This window comes from Coffea arabica, chromosome 8e, assembly GCF_036785885.1.
Source record: "Coffea arabica cultivar ET-39 chromosome 8e, Coffea Arabica ET-39 HiFi, whole genome shotgun sequence".
NCBI classification, from domain to species: Eukaryota; Viridiplantae; Streptophyta; class Magnoliopsida; order Gentianales; family Rubiaceae; genus Coffea; species Coffea arabica.
This window is the reverse complement of record NC_092324.1, coordinates 6,425,176-6,446,464: the sequence shown is the minus strand read 5'-3', so window position 1 is coordinate 6,446,464 and position 21,289 is coordinate 6,425,176. Positions and strand designations below refer to the sequence as shown.

Below are 21,289 nucleotides of genomic sequence, written 5' to 3'. Positions count from 1 at the left end.
GATGTAAAATTAACATTTTAAATGTGAAAAATGAAAAAATTAATTTATTAAAATGTAAGAAACGTTTTGATCGATTTTTCCGATAAAAGAATTCCTGTTTGAATTAGAGTTATCATGAGGCCCATCACTACAATGACTTGAAGAAGTGGGCCGGAGTTCCCAAGTTGACTCACATATTTCAGATGCTATGACACAGTATATTGTTTAGTTCTTCGCAAAAAGCACATTGAGGGAGCATATCATACACAGGCTCCTAATTTTGCACCACGCACCGCTCAAATGCACGCGCGACCAATAGCCTTCCTCATCCAGGCTGCAGCCACTTAGCCAACTTTGGATCATCTTGATTTTTAAAAGGTTGAATGGTTCGAGTCCAAACATCACTATGACAGGTCAGAATATATAATATATCGCTTACACATTATTCCTGGAATAGAAAATTTCGTTTGGTACACTTTTGGTGTTACCTTGTTAAATCATGCATTTGGATACCTTGTGTTTCATGATTCACCAATTCTTACATCAGTCACTCTAGTGCATGGTGTAATAACCTTTATCTTATATTCACTGAGAAAATGTGTGTTGCGCTGCTCTACATTGTAACAAGGTATGTGACACATTTAGGTGATTGGGGTAGACAAATTAGACGAATTATTAATTGTACTATGCTCCCCAGCCAATGGATTCTAGCTAATGAAGGTTTCCATTCAGGAAAAATTCCTATTCTTTGAAAAATATCATTGATATAAATTTCCTCTATAAATCCCATGTTAACCAGTGTTTTGAAAATCGGACCGGACCGGCCGGTTCGACCGGTTGGACCGCGAACCGGCCATGGCTCCGGTCCGGTTCTTTGCTATAGTTGACCAGGTTAGAAAACCGGTCAAAACCCGGTTAAACCGTGGAAACCGCCGGACCGGATTGAACCGGCGGTTTCCGGTTTTCGAGATTTCCTCTTTTTTTTTTTTTTTTTTTTTTTTTACGTTTTGCAAAATGCAGCTATCAAGATTCGAATTCAAGACCTTTGTAATAAAAGACCAATGTAGTAACCATTGCACCATCACATCTTATTAGTTTTTTTTTGATAACTTATTTATATAAAACAAAAACTCATATTTCTTTTTTTCATTTTTTTTACAAAATCTAATCATCTCATGACTCTTTCTTTTTAATCTTCAACACACACACACACACTCTCTCTCTCCTCTTTTTTTTGTCACTCTCTTTTTAATCAAACCACTTTATTTTTAATTTATTGATGTTTTCTTTCATCTTTTAATTTTATTTTTGTCTATTAAATTGAAAAAGGTTAAAAAAGAATTATTTTTCTTTAACCCAAATTATTTAATGCCACAACCACTCACTTTTATTTCATTTTTTATTTCTTATCAAGTTTGCATTTCTATTTTCGATTCTCTTGACTTCTTTCAAACTCCAAAATTCCTTTTTTAAATTGCAATCTCTAAATCCCAAAACGTAAATTAAAATTTTAGTTCACAAAATCTAAATTCTCATAGACATGAATTTTGTATAATTTTAAAATATTATGATATTTTTGGGTTAGATCTAAGATTTTTTTGGTAGATATAATTGAAATTGAAATGAAATTTATTTGTTTTAACTTATAATTTAAAATTTTTATTTTTAAAAAATCAAGTTATTCAAAAATAGTAAACTTTTCATCATATAATGTATTAAATTAGTCCATTACATGTCTTGTTTTGTGCATAAATATTTATATAAATTATTTTTTTTTTAAATTCATTGAACCGAGATTGAATCGGTCCGACCGATTGAACCTCGACCCTTTCACGTCACCGGTTCAATTAACGGTCCGGTTTTTAAAACATTGATGTTAACTACTCTGTTTTCAAACTCGGACCAGACCGGCCGGTCGAACCGGGAACCGGCCAGGTAGCCGGTCCGAGTCACATTAAAAAACCGGAAATTTAAAACCCGGTCAAAAACCGGGTTTGACCGGGGAAAAACCGGTTTTTCCGGTTCAACAGTAATTTTTTTTAAAAAAATTCAAACTTTTTAATATTATGTTTTGACCCCCTAAATTGTTAAAACTTATTGATATACCTCAAATATTTGATACTTTATAAATATTGTCCTAAAATTTGATGTTATTTTTCAATTAAATTCATAATTTTAATTCTAAACTTGTTAATATTTATTAAATAATATAAATTGCTACTTGATTGTTCTAATTTCTTTGTATTTTCTTGTTAAATATATTTGAAACATCAAATATATATGGATATACCTTTATTAATATCAATATATTATTAGATATTATATATATAATATTTTAATTTTTAAATAATTTTTATTTATGACGTCATCCGGTTCGACCCTTATCGACCCCCGATCGAACCCATTGACCCCTGACCCCTGACCCCTGACCTCGGCCGAGTCGCTATCCGGTCCGGTTCTGAAAACATAGGTTAACTATACACCATTGGAGCTCAAAATACCCATGGAACATTGGATTCTTTTGCTCTTAAAGTCATGAAAACTATGGTCAAATACAGTTGTGTAACCACCCATAAAGCGGCTGAGAGACTTGAGATCAAACGCGAAACAAAGGAGGAGAGTAGGACTAAATCCACCAGAATTTCACTCAAAATACTTGTGAACTCAAGTAATTGGAGACTAGCTAGGTTTTTGTATTTGTCGTGTGCACATACCAATGCCGTTACACGAACCAATGAGTGTTTTCATCTCCATCATTTGTTTTCATCTCTTTGTTGCTGAAATTGACGATTGAACTTGCATTTCAGAAAATTTTGGTGTTGATCTGAGTTGAGGGTCTGAATTTGATTCGGTCTAAGTGAGCTCTACTGAATTGGAACTGGAAATCATGGGAATTCCATTATTTGCACGCACATGCATGGTGCACCTAATGATCAAGGAGCCGAAGAAGGCAAGGGCAAAAGGCGCACTAGCGGTTGATATTATCATTTCCTGTACATAATTTTAAAGTTCACCATTTGAATATGCTATTTAGAGTTATTTTAAACTTTTATCATTTGAATGATTAACGTTTTTATTTTTAAACTTCGCCATCTCATCATTTCACATTATCAAATCTTCCTTCTTTCCTATAGCTTAGATTAATAATTACCTTTTATGTATAATTGCCCACTATCATATTTATTTCTACCTCTATTCTTATAACTATTCACTGCCAAATAATAATTTATTTGTATATATTATTTATGTAAATGTCAATTTTCTATATGTTTTATAAAAATATAAAACCAAATCTCATACATAATAATTTCAATGATTATATTTCAAAGATTTTTAAATATTCATTTACTGTTGCACATTAAGATTTGGGGAATGCATTTTCTTGTATATTGAATGAGATGTGATTTTTTTTTTATCTAAAAACTTTTCTTAGGGTTGAACATAAAATAAAAATCATTGATTTAGCAAATCTATTTAGACATTTTTCTTACGTTTGAACATTAAAAAAAATTAACCAAAAAAGGCTGCAGGCTTACTAAGCACGGCTGTCTTCAAATTTTTTTTTTTTTTTAAAATAAAGCTACAGGCTGTCGGGCTAACAACGTGGTAGAAAGTCAAACAAATGCTTAGTTAGCTCGGAAGCCGGACCTTTTAAAAAAAATATATTCTCTTGCTCAGCCCGATAGGCATGGTTCTGTACTAGGATTATGTCAGAGCATTATTGTTACGATTTTTTCTTTTTTGGGCAATAATTAAAGGAATTAGACATAGTATTACATGATTGCATGGGTGTGTGTTAATAAAGATGTATCTATATATCAAGGATTTTTCTAACGAGTCCCCTTAGGACACTCGTTAATACACCTATCATTTGCTTAATGTACCCTAAACACACACACACACTAATAAATTTTTTTTTTTTTGTTGACAAGGGACCTTGCAATCACTACCAAAAGTACGCACTGGGTAAATTCCGCTCCGTGCAATAGCCCGCCAACCATAAGGAGGGGTAAGACGCACTAGGCAAATCCTGTGCGATGGCAGATGTCTTAGGAGAGGTTGTGGTCGATACTATTGCATTTATATATTATTATCCTTTATTGCATACTAATAATTATTATCCTTTATTGCATTTATATACTTTTTCTATTTAACCTTGTCTACTCCTTGTATTTATTTTTTTCTAATTAACCTTATATTTTCAAAAATATAACATCTGAAATATATCTTAACGATATGACACCCGTTAGATAAACCGATAAATCAATAGATACATCGACCACAACTAGTATTCTTGTGCTTCAACCGTAATGTCTGTCTTTTAAATAAGAAAATGAAAGTAATCCATGCATGAGCTTATTAGTAAATGAGACCATTTATTATATGTGACGTCCAATGTAGTTATACGAGAGTGAACCAGAAGGTATACGAGAGTGAACCGAAAACCTTCCAATTCACGGTTCAATCGGTTCAAAAGTTTAATAATTTTTTTATTCATTTTAGTATTAAGAATTTTGAATAAAACTAAAATATTTATTTGATAAAATAAAAACTTAATGAAAACCGGTTGAACCTCTCGGTTTTTACCGATTCAATTAATTCTTTGATTTTTTAATTGAATCAGACCGAAGGCATGGCCGATTCACGGTTCAACCGATTGAATTGGCCGATTCGGTTCGATTTTCAAAAACACTGGCTAAATGATCTTACCAAGACCATGTAGTCTTGAATTTCATAAATTTTGCATTCTACATCTTTTGATTACGAACTAATGTTGTCAATCCAAATCAGTCAAAATTGGATGCCAACTCATGACTCATTAATTATATTGACTTGGTTCATAATAGTCATTGCTCTTTGAATTCATGGTCCCCAAGGGCTATTCAATCACTTCCTAATGACTAGCAATGCCAATTACAGCTAAACGTACATGTCAGCTTGGGACTCTTTAACTACTATTTACAATCATTTGGGATGTCACTTTCCAGTGAGTCTTTAGCCCATTGTGTTAGAGCCCTTCTTCAATTAAGTGTAGAGCTTCCAAAGTAACACTAAAAAAATCTTTAATTAATATACACCTAAGAATTCCAAAGTACTATCACTTCCTCAAGTATATAACTTCTAATGAAATTAAATTTAGAGCCGAGGGATTTTCACAAAGTCGAGGGATTTTGTCACCCCAACCTGGGCTCAATGTAGCTAGCTACGCCTGCCAAGTCCTCTGATTATGGCCTTTATTTGGCCATGGATGGGAAAAAGTTTGATTTTGGCTCTTTTTTTTTTTTTATTTATGTAACAAGGGCATTTTGAGGAGAAGAAAATACCAAATGATGAAATTGTAGTTTCATTACTCCATGGCCTGCTGAGATCTGTTTTCAATTGCCAGATTTTAGTAAATGATATTGTTCTGCAAACTATTAGTAGTTAAATGCTGAAATTAAAAGTTCAAGGTGCATAGTGAGATTTGGAAGTAGTTTAGGATGCTAGTGTAATTAGCCATAAATTAACATCATGCGTGTTCACCGGGCTGGACGGATCCGAGATTGCCGCCGTGGAAAAGGGTGAAGAATCAATTCAAAATTGTTCCATCAATGTGGTAGGTAGATTAACCATGTTAAAAGGCGCAGTGATTCACTTAAGACTTGTCAGACAGTCAGAGCCCCTAAATTACTTAGCTCTATCAAATTAAAGAAAACTAGTACTTTTTGCACGCTTGATGTGTGTCCAATAATAAAAAAAGAAAACTTATAATATTCATAGTAAATGAATTTTATATAAATTTTTCATTGTAAAAGTAAATTTTAATCTCTTAAATGTATTTCATATAATAATTGTAATATCAGAAGTTACAATGCTTAGGTTAGCTATGTTGTAAAATAAATAGTTGAAGCAAAATATTTTTTTCAAGATAACTAACCATAAATATGTATTCAGATAGTTAAAATAAAAATGGTTTCCATAAGGACAAAAATAGCGAAAATTTTTACGGGTCCTTTTTGGTATTATTCGCTTAACTTGTATCTCTCGCAAAAGATATTAGTTTAAATTTTAAATAACACTTCTTTCACAATTTAATGACGATTTTCATTTGTCATATGATATCCAAAAAGGACCGTAAATCCCCTTACAAATAGAGGTTTACAAATTGACAAACACTAAACTCCCTAATCTCTTTTTATATATTTTATAAATAACATCAGATTTCACTTGAGAGTTAAGATGAGTGGTTTTTGTCATTTTTGTGATAAATTGCTTCTTCCCACGTTCAAATAGGGGTTGTGCCAGTGTCATTTGATCATTTGCCACGTCTCGAAGCAGACGAAAACGTCGTATGAGATCCACCTAGCTCCTCATATCTGATATCAGTCATCTACAAAACACAATCATGCAGGTAGGGAATAGCCAACGAATCTAGAGAGTCTATTACTCAGAATGAATCCGACTTTGAAATTAAGCAAACGTATTCATGAGCATAATCTCACTAACAAGGTGGAATATCTCAACTTGGTTAGGCGACCATCTTTGTTGATCTACTCATTATGTTTTACCATATGGCTCAGCTTCTGCTTCCTGTTTGCTTCCAACACTCTCAAGTCCACCTTCGAACATGGAGACTTAGACTAGCCCGAGCAAAGGAACTCCTTAAACCAGCCCGGCAACGGTAGGCCAGGTATTGTCTCTCGTTTCATTGGCACATTTACATTTGTTGACAAAAACATCTTACAATTTGTTAAACCTGCTCCATTTGGTTTCTGAAATGCATTCACAATACATCGAACTCTGTTCTTTGTGATGTTTTGAAGAAACTGAAAAATGTGACCTATCGAAGGGTCGTTGGACTCAAGATGCTAGAGGGCCTTTGTATACAAATTTCAGCTGTAAAACACTCCCTTACCAGAGGAACTGTTTCTTGCATGGGAGGATGGACAGGGACTTCCTTCAATGGAGATGGAAGCCCGATCAATGCGACCTTCCTGTCTTCAATCCCAGGAGCTTTCTAAACATTGTTAAAGGAAAGACGATGGGTTTCATAGGTGACTCACTTGCCAGGAATCACATGAATTCGCTTCTCTGTTTATTATCTGAGGTTTGTTCTTGAAATCCTTCCCTCAAATATATTCAGACATATGAAACCAAACGTTTACTCGCGTTTTAATTATATGATCTAGTTGGATAAGATGCAACTCTGTTAATGAATTTATTTGTAGACTTTTCATTCACATATCTTAGGCTTATTACCAATGCTTTATGCTTTTGTTAAAACTTTGTTTATAACTTATTTAGTCTTCTCTTTTAGTTCATCTACATATTAGTCAGAACTATAACTTGTCAAATGTTAAAATCATAGTTTTATTAAGCTAATTAGATATTGCATCGAGAGTATTACAAATGAAAGTATTTAAATTCATTTAACTTGAAAATCTTCGAAAAACTTCTATATTTCATGTAAAACATTTTACTGAGAAAGTATTTCTTGGTTTAGAACATTTCACATCCAACAAAAGAATGCCATAGCCACTTATTACGCTAAATTTGAATAAAAGGAATTTATATGAAAAAGTGAATCAAAAGATACATAAAAGAAAGTTAAAGTAGACCTTTTTTTAAGCAAAAGCTAAAGTATAGTTGTCTACTTTGTTTGATAAAATAAATGGAAAGAAAATGAGTACGTATCAATGTTCATTATTGGAACCTTTTCTAATTGAAAGAAATTATTTTCCTTCAAGAAATTTCAGCTTGTTTACAAATCAAACGCACGGCACAACAATAAAAAGTGTTGATACTTCATACCTTTTTATTATTTTCCTAGGAACCCAAAAACTATCTCAGGCTCTTGCACGATTCCCTAGCTAGCCACCAAGAAGTCTTTCCCTAATTTTGGCTACTTGTATAATCCACTATAGATCTTGATGACAAAGATCAACTTTTTATATAGGATTCGGATGTCTCATGTTTCTCAAATTGAGATGGTTGCGTTTGGTTCTGCATGGACAATGTCGTAGTTGTTGTACTGACTTTTGATGGTAGACCCACTCGTTCCTTCATATAAATTCAATTGATCAAGGGGCACCAATGTGTGTAACATGGGACTAATACTAGCAAGTGTAGAAGGTGATACAAAGCTAGGAAAAGTTTGGTTAACATAAACATGACTTTATATTTTTTCTTTTTGGTCAACAGTGTACGTGAGTATACACCGTACAGTACCAACCCTATTTGATAACTCAATCTAATATTTAAATTTATTAGGTTCAAATTTTAATATGTTTGATAACCAAAAATAGATATGGCATTGAATTTTTTAGAGTTTATTGCCAAAATAATTCTCCTTCAAAAACATATACCCAAAGTAATTTAATTTTAAAGTTTGTTACCATTATAATTCTTTTTTTACCACTTGGGTTGCATATGTGTTAGGATAGAGATAGAGACACACTCCATTTCTCTTTTTTATCTAATATCTTTCATGATTCTTTCTCATTTTGAACCTTCCCACACTTCTTTTCCTTTCATTATCTTTCTCTTGTCAAACGTAATTCTGAAAAGTCAATATTTATATTAACAATATCTAAAACTTTAGTATCATACTTAATATTGTTTCGGTAGATGAAAATATTCTTCTAAAATCGATAATCTCAAGATAAACAAACATTATTCTCGTCTTTTCTATTGTGAAGTTTATGGAACATTCCTATGGCCTTCAAAAAATGGCCATGAATGGTAAAGAAAATGACGAGAATGTGGTTACTTTTGATTGGTGAAGCTTGAAGTGCAAAGTACTGGTTCAAATATTTCAACTCTACCTGCAATTAGATCACCTATCCCTCTTGGAATTTTTTTTTTCTTCTTGGAAATCTATTATAGTTATACTATGATTGAGTATTTTTTCAAGTTATCCTACTCTACTTAGAGATAAAGAAGAGACGTATACTTATTTGTCTTCTTGGTTCTCATAAAGTATAACCTTTTGTTATTTTTTTTGGTTTGTCACCTATTTGAATGGTTGCCAACTTATTTGAAACTTGTTTTTAGAACCCCATTAACTAATTCCATCTTGATTTTCTTTCATATTCTGAAATTATGGTTCCTCACTAGCTAGGAAATTGTACAAATCATTAAGTAAGAGTGGCAGGAAAAAAAATATAAGGGTAAAACATCATGAACAATGCTGGAAAATATTCAATTGGAACCAGAGAAGAAACTTTCAGCTTGATTACTTTTTGTAAAAGTTTTTTTCAAGGAGTAGGAAGGATAACATAGAGGATAACATAAACAAATATCATAGCCTTGAAGTTTTTGTGACCTTCTCTTGTTATTGCTTACAATTTTCGTTGAAATTTTCATTGCAATTTTGTATTTTTTAAAAATTATTTTTTAAAAAAATATATGCAATAGGTTTGATTCATTTCAAAAAAAAAAATGTAGAGACCAATAATTGCAAGGTCAATAATGGTAGAATTTATTTTAAATAATTATAAGGAAATTATCAAAGTTATGCTATCTTTTTGTGCCTCTATAAGAAAAAAAAATTTAAAATTTTAGTTCATGTTACAAACTATAGAGTACATTAAAACTTTCTTTTCTTGTTATCCTACATGGCAATCAGGATAATTAGGTGGCAACAATAACATCATTATAGGAATAAATTTTGAAAGTGAATCAAATTAGGAATATTTTTTTTAAAAAGTCTTATTTTGGCAAAAAAACTCAAATTTTTTAAGCAAAACTTGTTTAAAAAAATAAGTGATAATCTATTCACCTATCACTTAATGTGATAACATTTAAATGTATCAAATTTAGTACTTAACAATTCAGTAATTCAATGGATTTAGATTTTAGATTTCAAACTTCAAATTTCAGTTTTCAAATTTCAGTTTTATTAAGCACACCCTTAAGTAAGTTAAACACCAAATTGGATTTAAAATCCTTCTTTACACTGTAGGTCAGGAGTTCAAACTCATAACATGCAGTTTAAAAAATTAAAATGGTGTGTACCCCTTTGGTCCATATATATGAGCCTGCTTTTCCCCTAATTCCTTATACAATCTAGTTGGATTTTTCTTATGTGATAGAGTATTGATAGTATAGATGTTACCAATTGAGAGAGAAAAAAATGTAGTATAGATGTTACCAATTGAGAGAAAAAAATATAGTATAATAAAGCCTAGATCCAAGGCCTCACAATCTATGTTTCGTATAATTTTGCACAAGTTAACCTCTGGTGTAAATCAATAGGATTTTGGTATTAATAAGGTCCAGTTTCACATAAATTAGGTACAGTTCAATATATGTTGATTTTTATTATTTAGTATAATTTGATATAAGTTGATTATTATGTATGTTGAGTATAAATTATAAATTTACACCAACTCGTACGAAATGAAACTTATGAGGCCGCGTTTCCCACAAAGCCTTAAGTCGTACCCACACCAACTTCTATCATTTCACTTTTTGAGCGGGGTCACAAGGGCATTAAAATTATGCTGTTAGCTATGTAGTTTTGTAAATATTTGACATTGCCCACCACAAGTCAATAAAATGTAAAGATACGCATGACTGATTTGGTGAGTTGATTGGAATCGAGTAGTGAAGGATTCAAAACCAAGTTGTTTCTATCATTTAGATGTTTTGGATGTAAATTGGGTTACTTAATACTCCATTCATGAAAACATTTATGTAAAAATTAAATAAGAGGTCCATATGTTAAGTATGCCTAGCAGATCACGATTCAAAAAATCAAAGAAAACCTATTAAGTGTATCAGGAGGGATAGTTGGGTGGTATGGAGGGAAGGAGTATAAGTGAGAGATCATGGATTCAAGTCCTCACACTTACACTAAAACAAATGTAAAAAAAAAAAAGAAAAGAAAAGAAACCTATTAAGTGAAGTATTCTTCACTAATTGTAGTCCATTTCACCTATTAAGTGAAAATTATGAAGAGTCAGCTTGATAATTCTCGTCTAATTCAAGTATAGTAATGTATACGTTTATTAATTAGTTTTTTTTTTCATTTCAAGTACTATGGCGTTTTATATTTATTAACACTGGGGAGGGGCTGCTGCCACCTTTCTAAGAATTTGAAAACTTTTTTGGTATTATTGGTATTTTTATAGTTTAAGTCTTTGCCTCACTTCCCAAACAAAATTTTTTTTATTGATTATTATGCTATATTTGGTTTACTTTTGGAGGAATTGTAACTTCATCAATTATGTGCTTTGCCGCGTACAAAATCCTTTAAAAAGTTAATGTAATTCTTGTTAGCACTATTGTAAAAATATCATTGTATCAAGAGATTAAAAAGAATGCATGATATTATATTTGTCTCCACCTGAAATTAATCCACACTCCCGCACTTATCGTGACATGTTTCTGAACTTTCTAGTATGTGTTAACATTCAAACAAATTTTATCATGGTGTCGGAATGTTGGCTAATTTCTCGACAAATCTTTATTGCTCGACCTATAAGAAAACTCTAAATAAGATTGCACTATTTGTTCAATTGATGCCATTTCATTAGTCAAAGAACAACTATTAGATTTGCCAGTTACCATGCTGCATTCATGGATAGAAACTTGTTAAACTTAGTTCAAGAAACTCCATTTTGCAGGAGGAAACCCCACACGAAGTATACAGGGAAGATGAGGAAGGGAAGACCATAATATGGCACTTGCCTCGTAACAACTTCACCATCATGGTGCTGTGGTCCCCATTCCTCGTCTCCGCCTCAGAGATGGCAGTCAACGGCACCGAAACCGGCGGTTTTCATCTGCACCTAGACAAGATTGATGAGAGTTGGGTGCAAAAACTACCAGCCCTAGATTATGCCATTCTCTCAGCCACCAACTGGTTCTTCAGACCCAACTACGTGTACGAGGGTGGTCATTTTCTTGGATGTATTTACTGCTCGGACCCAAACGTGACGCACCTTGGCCCTGACATTGTCATACAAGGAGCTTTTAGGCTTGCTCTTAAGTCCATCAACGATTGCAACAGCTGCTCGAGGATAGTAACTTTACTGAGAACATTCTCACCATCCCAATTCGAGAACGGCACTTGGAACACGGGAGGGACTTGCAAGAGAACACGCCCATTTGCTCCAGAAGAGATTTACAACGGTGGCCTGGATTTGGTTTACAGGAACGCCCAACTGGCAGAGATTGATAATGCCCGCAAATTGGGAGAGGAAAAGGGAAGAGCATTTGATGTTATAGATGTTACTGAAGCTATGCTAATGAGGCCTGATGGCCATCCTGGATTACATTGGGATAACCGATGGAACAAGGGACTGAGTGATTGCCTCCATTGGTGCTTGCCAGGGCCTGTTGATACTTGGAATGAATTTTTACTTGAATTGCTCCAAAGACATTCCAGCTTCCCTCTTAGCTCTAGAAGTCATGCAGCAGCAGAAATTAAAAAATTACTACTGCAACAGTGAAACAGTTTTGGACTCCAAGAAAAAAGTCACCAATGAAGCCAACAGTTTGATAGAGGTTTAACCGGTCTTAGAGGCAATGATATGTGGGCTGTGTTTTTGCAGTTAATATTGAAGGGACTCTCAGCAATTATAACAGTAATAGCACTATGCAATTCATGGTTCGGAATGGATGAATTCGAAATTGGACAGATTAGATTGATTTTGGAATACAAATTTTAGTGAGTTATTTTTTAAATGTCTTTGCATATTTATTGTATTAGTTTTTATATTTTTTATATTAGTGCTTGCGCTGTAGGGATAACTAGAATTGGGAATTGCAGAGGTGCCGGATCCGTTACTATCCTCTCAAACCTCTAATGCGATTTTTAGGAGAAAATTCCAAATTATTTGATTATTGAATTTCATATTTGCTTGCCTTAGCATGAATTTTTAAATTTTATTTTAGTGCAAATGAAAGGACCCGAGCTCAGAACCTCTCATTTACATTCTCTCTTCCCCAACCATCCAACCCATCCCTCCCTCATGCGTCTTCAACACGATTTGGTGATTCTTTGTGCTATTTAATTTGCTTACCTCTTTTTTTTTTTTTTGTTAATCGATAACTCCTATACTAATCTTACTCCTAATTTTACTCTAGCCTATCTAAGGAAAGGCCCAACCAAGCTAATGAGGATTAGAGACAGTGGATCTCACATCAAGACCAAAGGGGTGTACTATTCTACATCCTTTAAATTTAGAAGAAATCATATATTAGTGGCAATTGATGGGAAGTGAGGTTCGAAACCTTGATCTCTTATCCCACAAAAGCAGTTAAAGGCACATATTAGTGGCTATTTAATTTGTTTATGCTTGTGTGTTATGTCATAGATTTACTTTTTTTTTTCCGTCATAGAATACCTTTATACCTAAAATTCACCTTTACATAACAGTTCTTTATTAAGTCAGAGTCTATTTAGAAATGCTGTGTTTTTCAAAAATGGCGAGTTTTTGGTCTCAAAATCTCTTTTTGCAGAAACTCAATATTAGTGCTTTTGAATTAACGTTCATGTTTTAAAAAATAAAAAATAAAAATTTGACGTATTTATTAGAAATTATGAACTGAATAAAGATATAAATATATCCAAATGATATGATTATTTAACAAGTACTTATACGGGGCGAGGAGGTGTTGATCTAGTGGTTAAGATTAAAACTTTAGAGGTTCTAGATCTAAATCCCTCTATATCTTCATTGCTTTTTAAATCTCACTCCCCTCCTGCTCAAAATTTTTTTTTTTAAAAAAAGTACTTTTACCAAAAGTTAAGTTCTACTAAATGAAGTTTTTTTTTTTAACCGTAATTTCAAATAGGCACCAAAGATCTCATATCAAAAGCTAGTTAAAAAAAAAAAAAAAACTTTTTTACCATAATTTCAAACAGGCACTGAAGATCGCATATCAAAAACTAGTTCAAATCCAATCTGGAGCGTGTAATGGTGTCTAGAATAATATCCCAACTTCGAATTTGTGTTTCGTCCTTCTAATCAAAATGGTCCATGAACAACGTTTCAATATCAACCGAAAAAATTTCATTCCGAATTTAGAGTTGTCAAGAAGCCCATAACCACGATTACTTGACAAAGCGGGCCGGAGTTCTAAAGCTGAATCAAATTTTTCAGATGCCATGGTACAGCACATTGTTTAGTTCCACCCAAGCAGCAGGTAGAGCAGACACAGGCTTCTAATTTTGCCGTACGCCCGGCCCGAATGAACAGTCAACTAAAAGCACTCATCAGGGCTGCAGCCGACTAACCATAGCACTTCCTCATCAGGGCTGCAGCCGACTAACCAAATTAATCCCCTACTCATAATATAAAATAATCCATGGAAAAAGTGGTATTAGTCATCCTGAGATGATTAAGAGATATGGTAATGAAATTTATACTAATTATCCTTATAAATGATAGAAATTTATATTTTCATAATTAAATAACCTTATCCTCACACGATAATATAAAATGAGTTGACTAATTTGCCCCTACTAATTAATTTAAATTTTTTGACTAATTTACCCCTACTACCAACATAACAATATTTGAACTAACTTGTACTTGCAAATGATACAAATTCATACTGAATATTATATAACCATACTTTTAGACAAATGCAAATGATATTCATACTGAGTATCATGGAGAAAGTGGTATTAGTCATTCTGGAATGACTAAGAGATAGGATGATAAAATTTTAAACTAATTTATCCTTATAAATAATGTAAATTTATATTTTCATAATTAAATAACCTTACCCTCACACAATAATATAAAATGAGTTGACAAATTTGCCCCTACTAATTAATTTAAAATTTTGTGACTAATTTACCCTTACTACTAACATACCAATATTTGGACTAATTTGTAATTGCAAATGATATAAATTCATACTGAATATTATATAACTATACTTCTACATAATAATATGATAATAAATGGACTAATTTACCCCTACTGATTATATTAAAACATTTTTACTAATTTGCCCCTATTCATTATTTTAAATTTTTTTGGCAGAATTATCCCTATTAATTAATTTAAATTTTTAACTAATTTGCCCCTACTTACATCCTAATAAAAGATGATATTTCCCTTTGACTAAATTGCCCTTACTAACCTTATTTTCTCAACCAAATTCTATATAAATATATAACCTTATTAATTGGGCTATGCGAATTAAGGCTTCAATAAGCTCAAGCTCGACACAAAAAAAATCTTCTATATTGGTTTAATTTGGCTCATTTAAAACTCTTAAGTGGGTTAGATTTTATTCAATTTAATCCTAATTTAGGCAAAAATTGGCCCATCATTTAATTAAATTTCAAATTTCAAACTTATATTCAAAAATTAGTCTAAAACCTATTTTTAAGGGTCCAAATAGGCTGAGTTCGAGTGAATGCAAATATTTATAAATCAAAACCCTTGATTTACTTTATAATTCTAAAGTTTCAAATTACTTTATTTTAATAAAAGTTATAAATTATTAAATTATTTTATTAAAACAATCTTACAAATTAAGGAGTGCTTTAGTTATTAAAATAGTAATCCTACCTCATCCAATTTCCAACCAAACACAAGATAGGATGATTTCCAATACATCCTATTCAACGTTTGTAAGGCCCGAAGACAACCAATGAGACAGTTGATAAGAAAGCACAAGTGCTTGTGAGTAGAAGAGATAAACAAATTAAAGATCATAAACGTAACAATAAGTAAATAAAAAGGAAAGAGTTACAAACCAATTAACTACCCAACTCCTCTTGAGCTTGTAGATTAATTGAGACAAGCTACTTCAAGTTGATGAATTATAATCACTCTTGTGTACAAAGGAAGGTTCACCTCCTCCTTGTCCCGAACTCCGCTCGGTCAAGCCAGGACGTTTTACTATCCCTCAGGACAACCCTCACAGAGCTACACTCATGAAAGTTCACTCACAAATGAAAAGCTTACAAAGAACCTCACACCACTAAGACTACAAATCTAGCTTTGGAGACTATTTTCTAGCTAAAATATCTCTTGAGATCTTGTAAACAAAGTGTGCAAAAGTTATCTGAAGTATCTGACCAACCACTATTTATATAGGACCAAGAAAGTGCCTCATTAACGCATCCAACGGATAGAAAGTAGCTGAATAGTCAACTAGCCGTTGGGGACGTCGGACGTCCGACAGATTAATCACCGTCCGATCCCATCGTCCAAAATCAGCCAAGTTGTCGTTCGGACGTCCGATGGTATTTTATCGTCCGAGCTTCTGTGTCCGAACGTCGTCCAGAGAGTTATCAAATCTTCGTGGAATTTTTAGGACGTCCGATGAGATTGATGTGCGTCCGAAGCATGCGTCCAATCCTTCAGGACGTCCGATGCTTCCTTACGAGCGTCCGACAGAGTTTCCTTCTTGATGTTCTTCATCCTTTCGGACGTCCGATCCTGACTATTTGAGCGTCCGACAGCTTCAGCATACTTAGTTCCCTTTCAATTGCACTTGTTCATGGAATCAAACAACTTCAAAACTGAAAGTATATCTTGAAGAAATATTAGTATCATCCATTTGTTTTGTAAACATCAAAAGATAGGGATCAAGATCAACATTCTCCCCCTTTTTGATGATGACAAAACAATGGATGGAAGAAAGGAAAAAGATTGAGCATATGAGCATAGACTCCCCCTCACTCATTGCAACCAAACTTATAATTTCAGAATAACTCCCCCTAACACATAGCATCCATTTCTCCCCCTTTTTGTCATCATAAGATGAGAGTAATACCCAACAACCATAATCCAACAATAATAACAGAGAATCCAATATTCAAAACAAAACAGAGAAATGATACCAGAATTCAGCAATAGCAACATACCAACATATCACAGAGAGATTAGCAAATCATCGTTAGATCAGAATAGTTCTTTTCTCTCCCTTTTTGACACCATACAAATTCAGTAGTATTCAAAAATATCAGCGAAAACACAGATCAAAGTATCGGAAATATCAAAAAAAATATTGTGAACAAGAATCACTGCAATGATTAACAAAATCTCCTATTTGTTAAAGTTAGCATCATGTCTAACTATCCACATGCATTCATGCCTCTTCTCATATTCTTTCTCACATAACAATCACTTTTCATGTGACCTTTTTGACAACAAAAATTACACATAACCAAAGAGTTATCTACATGAACAGGTTTAATAAATCTTACTTGTCTTCTCCTATGGATAGCAAATTCGTTGGAATTAGAATTCAACTTATTCTTTTGAAAACAGACTTGTTTCTTGTGTTTAAGCAACTCATTTAGACCATCCATTCTTCTTTTCAAATCACCTTGTTCCTTTTTGAACAAATCACAAAGTTTTGTTTTTCTATCAAGTTCAAAATGTAAAGCAGTCTCAATCTTTTTGAAGTAATCATTTTCAGCTTTCAACTTTTTATTTTGTTGAAAAAGATTTGCATTATCTCGAAACAAAAAATCAATTTTCTGTTTTAACCCCTTGTTTCTAGCATAGGACTGTTTCAAACTATCATGCAATTTTATAATGAAAGATTCAATATCATCATCAGTTTATTCATCACTTTCAACTTGAGAGTTATAAGATGTTACCTCATCATCTCCAATGGCCATTAGTGCCATTTGGGCCAACTCTTCTTTTTCTCTTTTTGAATTGCATTCATCCCATGTAATTTTGCAATCTCCTCTTGAACTTCTCTTGTTGAAGATCTTCTTGAAACATTTGATGTGAGGAGTTATATCATTGTCCACTTCCATGTTTTCATTACCCATGAAGGATGGGTTATCCCCCACTTGAGATGCTTTAAAAGCTATGCCTCTCTTATACATTCTTGCATTTTCTTCCTCTTGCACTTTGAATTTCAGCTTTAATTCATAAGAGATTAGGGAATTCACAAGAGATTCAATGGACATAGAATTTAAATCATTTGCCTCTTCTATAGCATTTATTTTGTTTTCCTATTCTTTTGGCAAGGCATTCAAAATCTTTCTATTTTTCTCACCCAAAGAATATTCTTTTCCAAGCAATTTAAGATCTTGAATAATGTCACAAAATATAGTACACATCTTATCAACATTTTCAAGAGGATGCATTTTGAAAAATTCATATTGAGAAACAAGCAAAGATTTCTTTTGTTCTTTAATATCTTGGTTACCTTCATGAAATTCACACAATTTATCCCAAATATCTTTAGCTGATTTACAACCTTTAATTCTACTAGATTCATTTACATCTAATGCATTGTACAATATATACATGGCCTTAGCATTCAAAGAAAGGTATCTCTTGTCTTTTTCATTCAATTCTTGTCTAGTCTTTAATCTACTCAAATTAGTGGTAGAGTCAACTATTCTAACTTCATAAAGACCATCTTCTACCACATACCATAATTCAATATAAACGGATTGTTAGAAAATCATCATTCTTTGTTTCCACATGCTAAAATGAGAACCATTAAACATAGGTGGTCTATCAATAGATTGCCCTTCTAAAATGAAAACTTTTATGGTTGCCATGATCTTTACTCTAAGCGGTTAAGCTTAATCTCTAGGAGACCAAGCTCTGATACCAACGTTGAACTAACCAAACACTAGATAACTTGGATTATTAATCCGATGATGACTCAACCCAAGATTAATAATCCTTGGATGTGTTGTCTCATCCCATCCAATCCGTGAACTAAACGAATTGTAAGAAATTCATTACTTAAGGACACGTTTGATTAAATTGAAATCTAAAAACTAAAATATGAAATCTAAAATCTGAAGTCTTGACAGGTGCCGAACCTGTGCAATAATAATTACCTACTCAAGAGAAATACAGATTTTGTATATAGCGGTGAGTAGGGTCGAATCCACAGGGACTGGGGATAATTCATTTCTTCTAGATTCAAAGTATGAGGGGTTTTAGGGTTGAATGCTAACTAAATAAATTAAATGTGCAAAATAATTAATTGGGAGAAATAATCGGGGAAACTCTAGCCAAGGATACACTTCAGAAATGGTTCATGCAACTGATCATCGATTCAAATATAATTTCAACAATTATTAACAAAGTGGTTATAGTTGTCATGCACGCGATAAACAACCAACCTTTTCTTAATTTCTCGATAGTTAAGGTACGACCGTTAACTATTTCTCTAACCTGGAATCAACCCTAGGTGCGACCATAAGATTTAATTTCTAGATTGCATTAAGATTTAGAAAAGCCAGAGGGTTTGTTTAAGTTAGATCGTATGTTTCCCTAACATAAACCCAATTACGCCAGTTGCTACTGGGATGGAAGTAATCGAACAATTACGGATTCAACTACCCCCAATTAGCAAAATAGCCTACAGTAATTGTTGAACCAAATCTTCAGTTGCCCCCTTGACTAAAAATACGAAGTTAGTTCTCCATTAATTAAGAACAAGCCATGTAAAAATTTGTTTTAAGCTTCCCCCTTGTTTCTTTCCCAAAAGTCGGCTAAAAAGAAAAGTACAAAGACAAGAGTTCCAGCCGAATTGTTCCTCCTCTAATCGGCCAACAAGAAAAGAGGAATAAGAACAATAGTAACTATCCCCTCTCTTGTCTCTAGCAAAAGAGATAATGAATTGATATACTCAGCCGATTCCCTCCCTACTTTTTCTCCTAATTGATTGGTAATCTAATTCCAATCCAACTCCTAAAAAGATTCCTATTACAAATCAATTTCCTCCAACTTTTCTTTTCTTTGAGAATGATCCCTGAAATAAGGAGAGTCCTGGCAGCTAACAAATTAGGAAGTTGACTTGGATTGGGAGACTACCCAATATCAATCTGTGAGAGCCCGTAATTTTTGTTTTTAAAGTACTAAGTTTTATTTTTCTTTTAATTGCACGTTTTTCCACATTTTATTGATTTGAAAAATTGTGAAAATAATTTTTATGAGTAAATAGAGTTTTTAGGTGATTTTTCTAGTATCAGATAGTTTTTGAAAAATTTAGAACGTATAACGGACGTGGGACCCGCTAATGCGAAAAGTTCGGAAAAATTCGGCCAATTAGGTTAAGTTTTGGATACTGGGTTTAATTTACCGGGTGTTATGAGATATTTAGAGGTACCAAGTGCATAGGTGTGAGAAAAACAAAAACAAGTTAGGCATGAATTAATGAGAGGGACATATGTCACCATATGATTAAATCTTGTTTTGACTTACTATTCAACCTTTTACCAATTACTAAATAAAACCAAAAATTGACCAAATATCTTCCATTTTTCTTCAAGCTTGGCTGAATTTCTCTCTAGGAAAGGAAGAAAGAAAACCTCTTCAACTTCTTGATTCTCTCTTGCTCAAATCCAAGAATTCAACCATCTAAACTTGTTTTTGTTCCATAGAAACACTTAAGGGAGTGATAGTGAGTTGTTTTGTGGAGTTATTTGGAAAGCTAAGAAGACCAATAACTCTCTCTCTCTTGTTTCTAAGGTAAGTTGTGAAGAACCACTTTCCTTCCTTAATTGATGCTTAAATCATGCTTAGTGGTAGTATGAGATGCCATTTTATGGATTATATTTTGAGTTGTGGTTGAATTGATGAACTTTTATATTTTTTGGGGATTTTTCTGTTTTAATATAAGCATGATTGTGTGGCTATCTATGATGATTGGAAATGGTCTATAATGACTTAAAGAGGTGGGAAAAGTGATTAATTGCAACCAATTTCTGTTTTGGAAGAAAATTGAAAAACCTAGGGTTCTTAAGGGAGCATTCTGTCCGAATTTTTAGGTCCTAGATAGAGGCCGAATTGGTCTTATCTCAAAACATGAAAGTTGTAGGAAATGACATTTTAGAGGTTCCTACAAAATTTCAGGTCAATCGGAGTAGTGTAGAATGAGAAAAGTCGAAATTACTATTGCTGTTCTGGTTTTACCCGAAATTGAGAACTGCGCCTGTAATTGGTTGTTTTGCCTGGAATTGCTTCCGAATTGGTTGTTGAGGCCTTCTGATGAAATTTATCCCTGTTTCTTAGCTTTCAGTTGGTTTTGGAATTTCTGGATTTGGACTGGTAGAGCCTGAGTTATGATGTTTCCGCTAGAATGCGTTTTGGTGAATCTGTTTTACGTTGTTGATGTAGTATCTTGCATTTTTGACCTATTTGCACTCAAAACTGGGTTGAGTGACTTTCTGTGATGTTGTAGCCCTGTCTTTTAGCTTCGAGATGGTGGGTCTTGCACCCTCATCCGATAAGCGTAGTGAAATTGGTGCCATTACCGCAAAATGAGGACAAAAACTATTTTTTCAGGGCCAAAGCTAGTTACATTTCCGAAATTTCTGGTTTCCTCTAATGCTTATATATGCTTATGGAACCCTATTGTGATCGTG

The 21,289-nt window shown here is 33.1% G+C and overlaps 1 protein-coding gene across 1 annotated transcript; it reads left to right on the top strand.

Annotated features, from left to right (window-relative positions):
• The first annotated feature begins 6,304 nt into the window (after window positions 1-6,304).
• Window positions 6,305-12,732, top strand: LOC113704465 (xyloglucan O-acetyltransferase 3-like). The gene is made up of 2 exons (XM_027226367.2): window positions 6,305-7,066; window positions 11,589-12,732. The coding sequence occupies exons 1-2, from the start codon at window positions 6,902-6,904 to the stop codon at window positions 12,414-12,416; spliced, it is 993 nt and encodes a 330-aa protein (XP_027082168.2). The 5' UTR covers window positions 6,305-6,901; the 3' UTR covers window positions 12,417-12,732.
• Window positions 12,733-21,289: the final 8,557 nt, after the last annotated feature.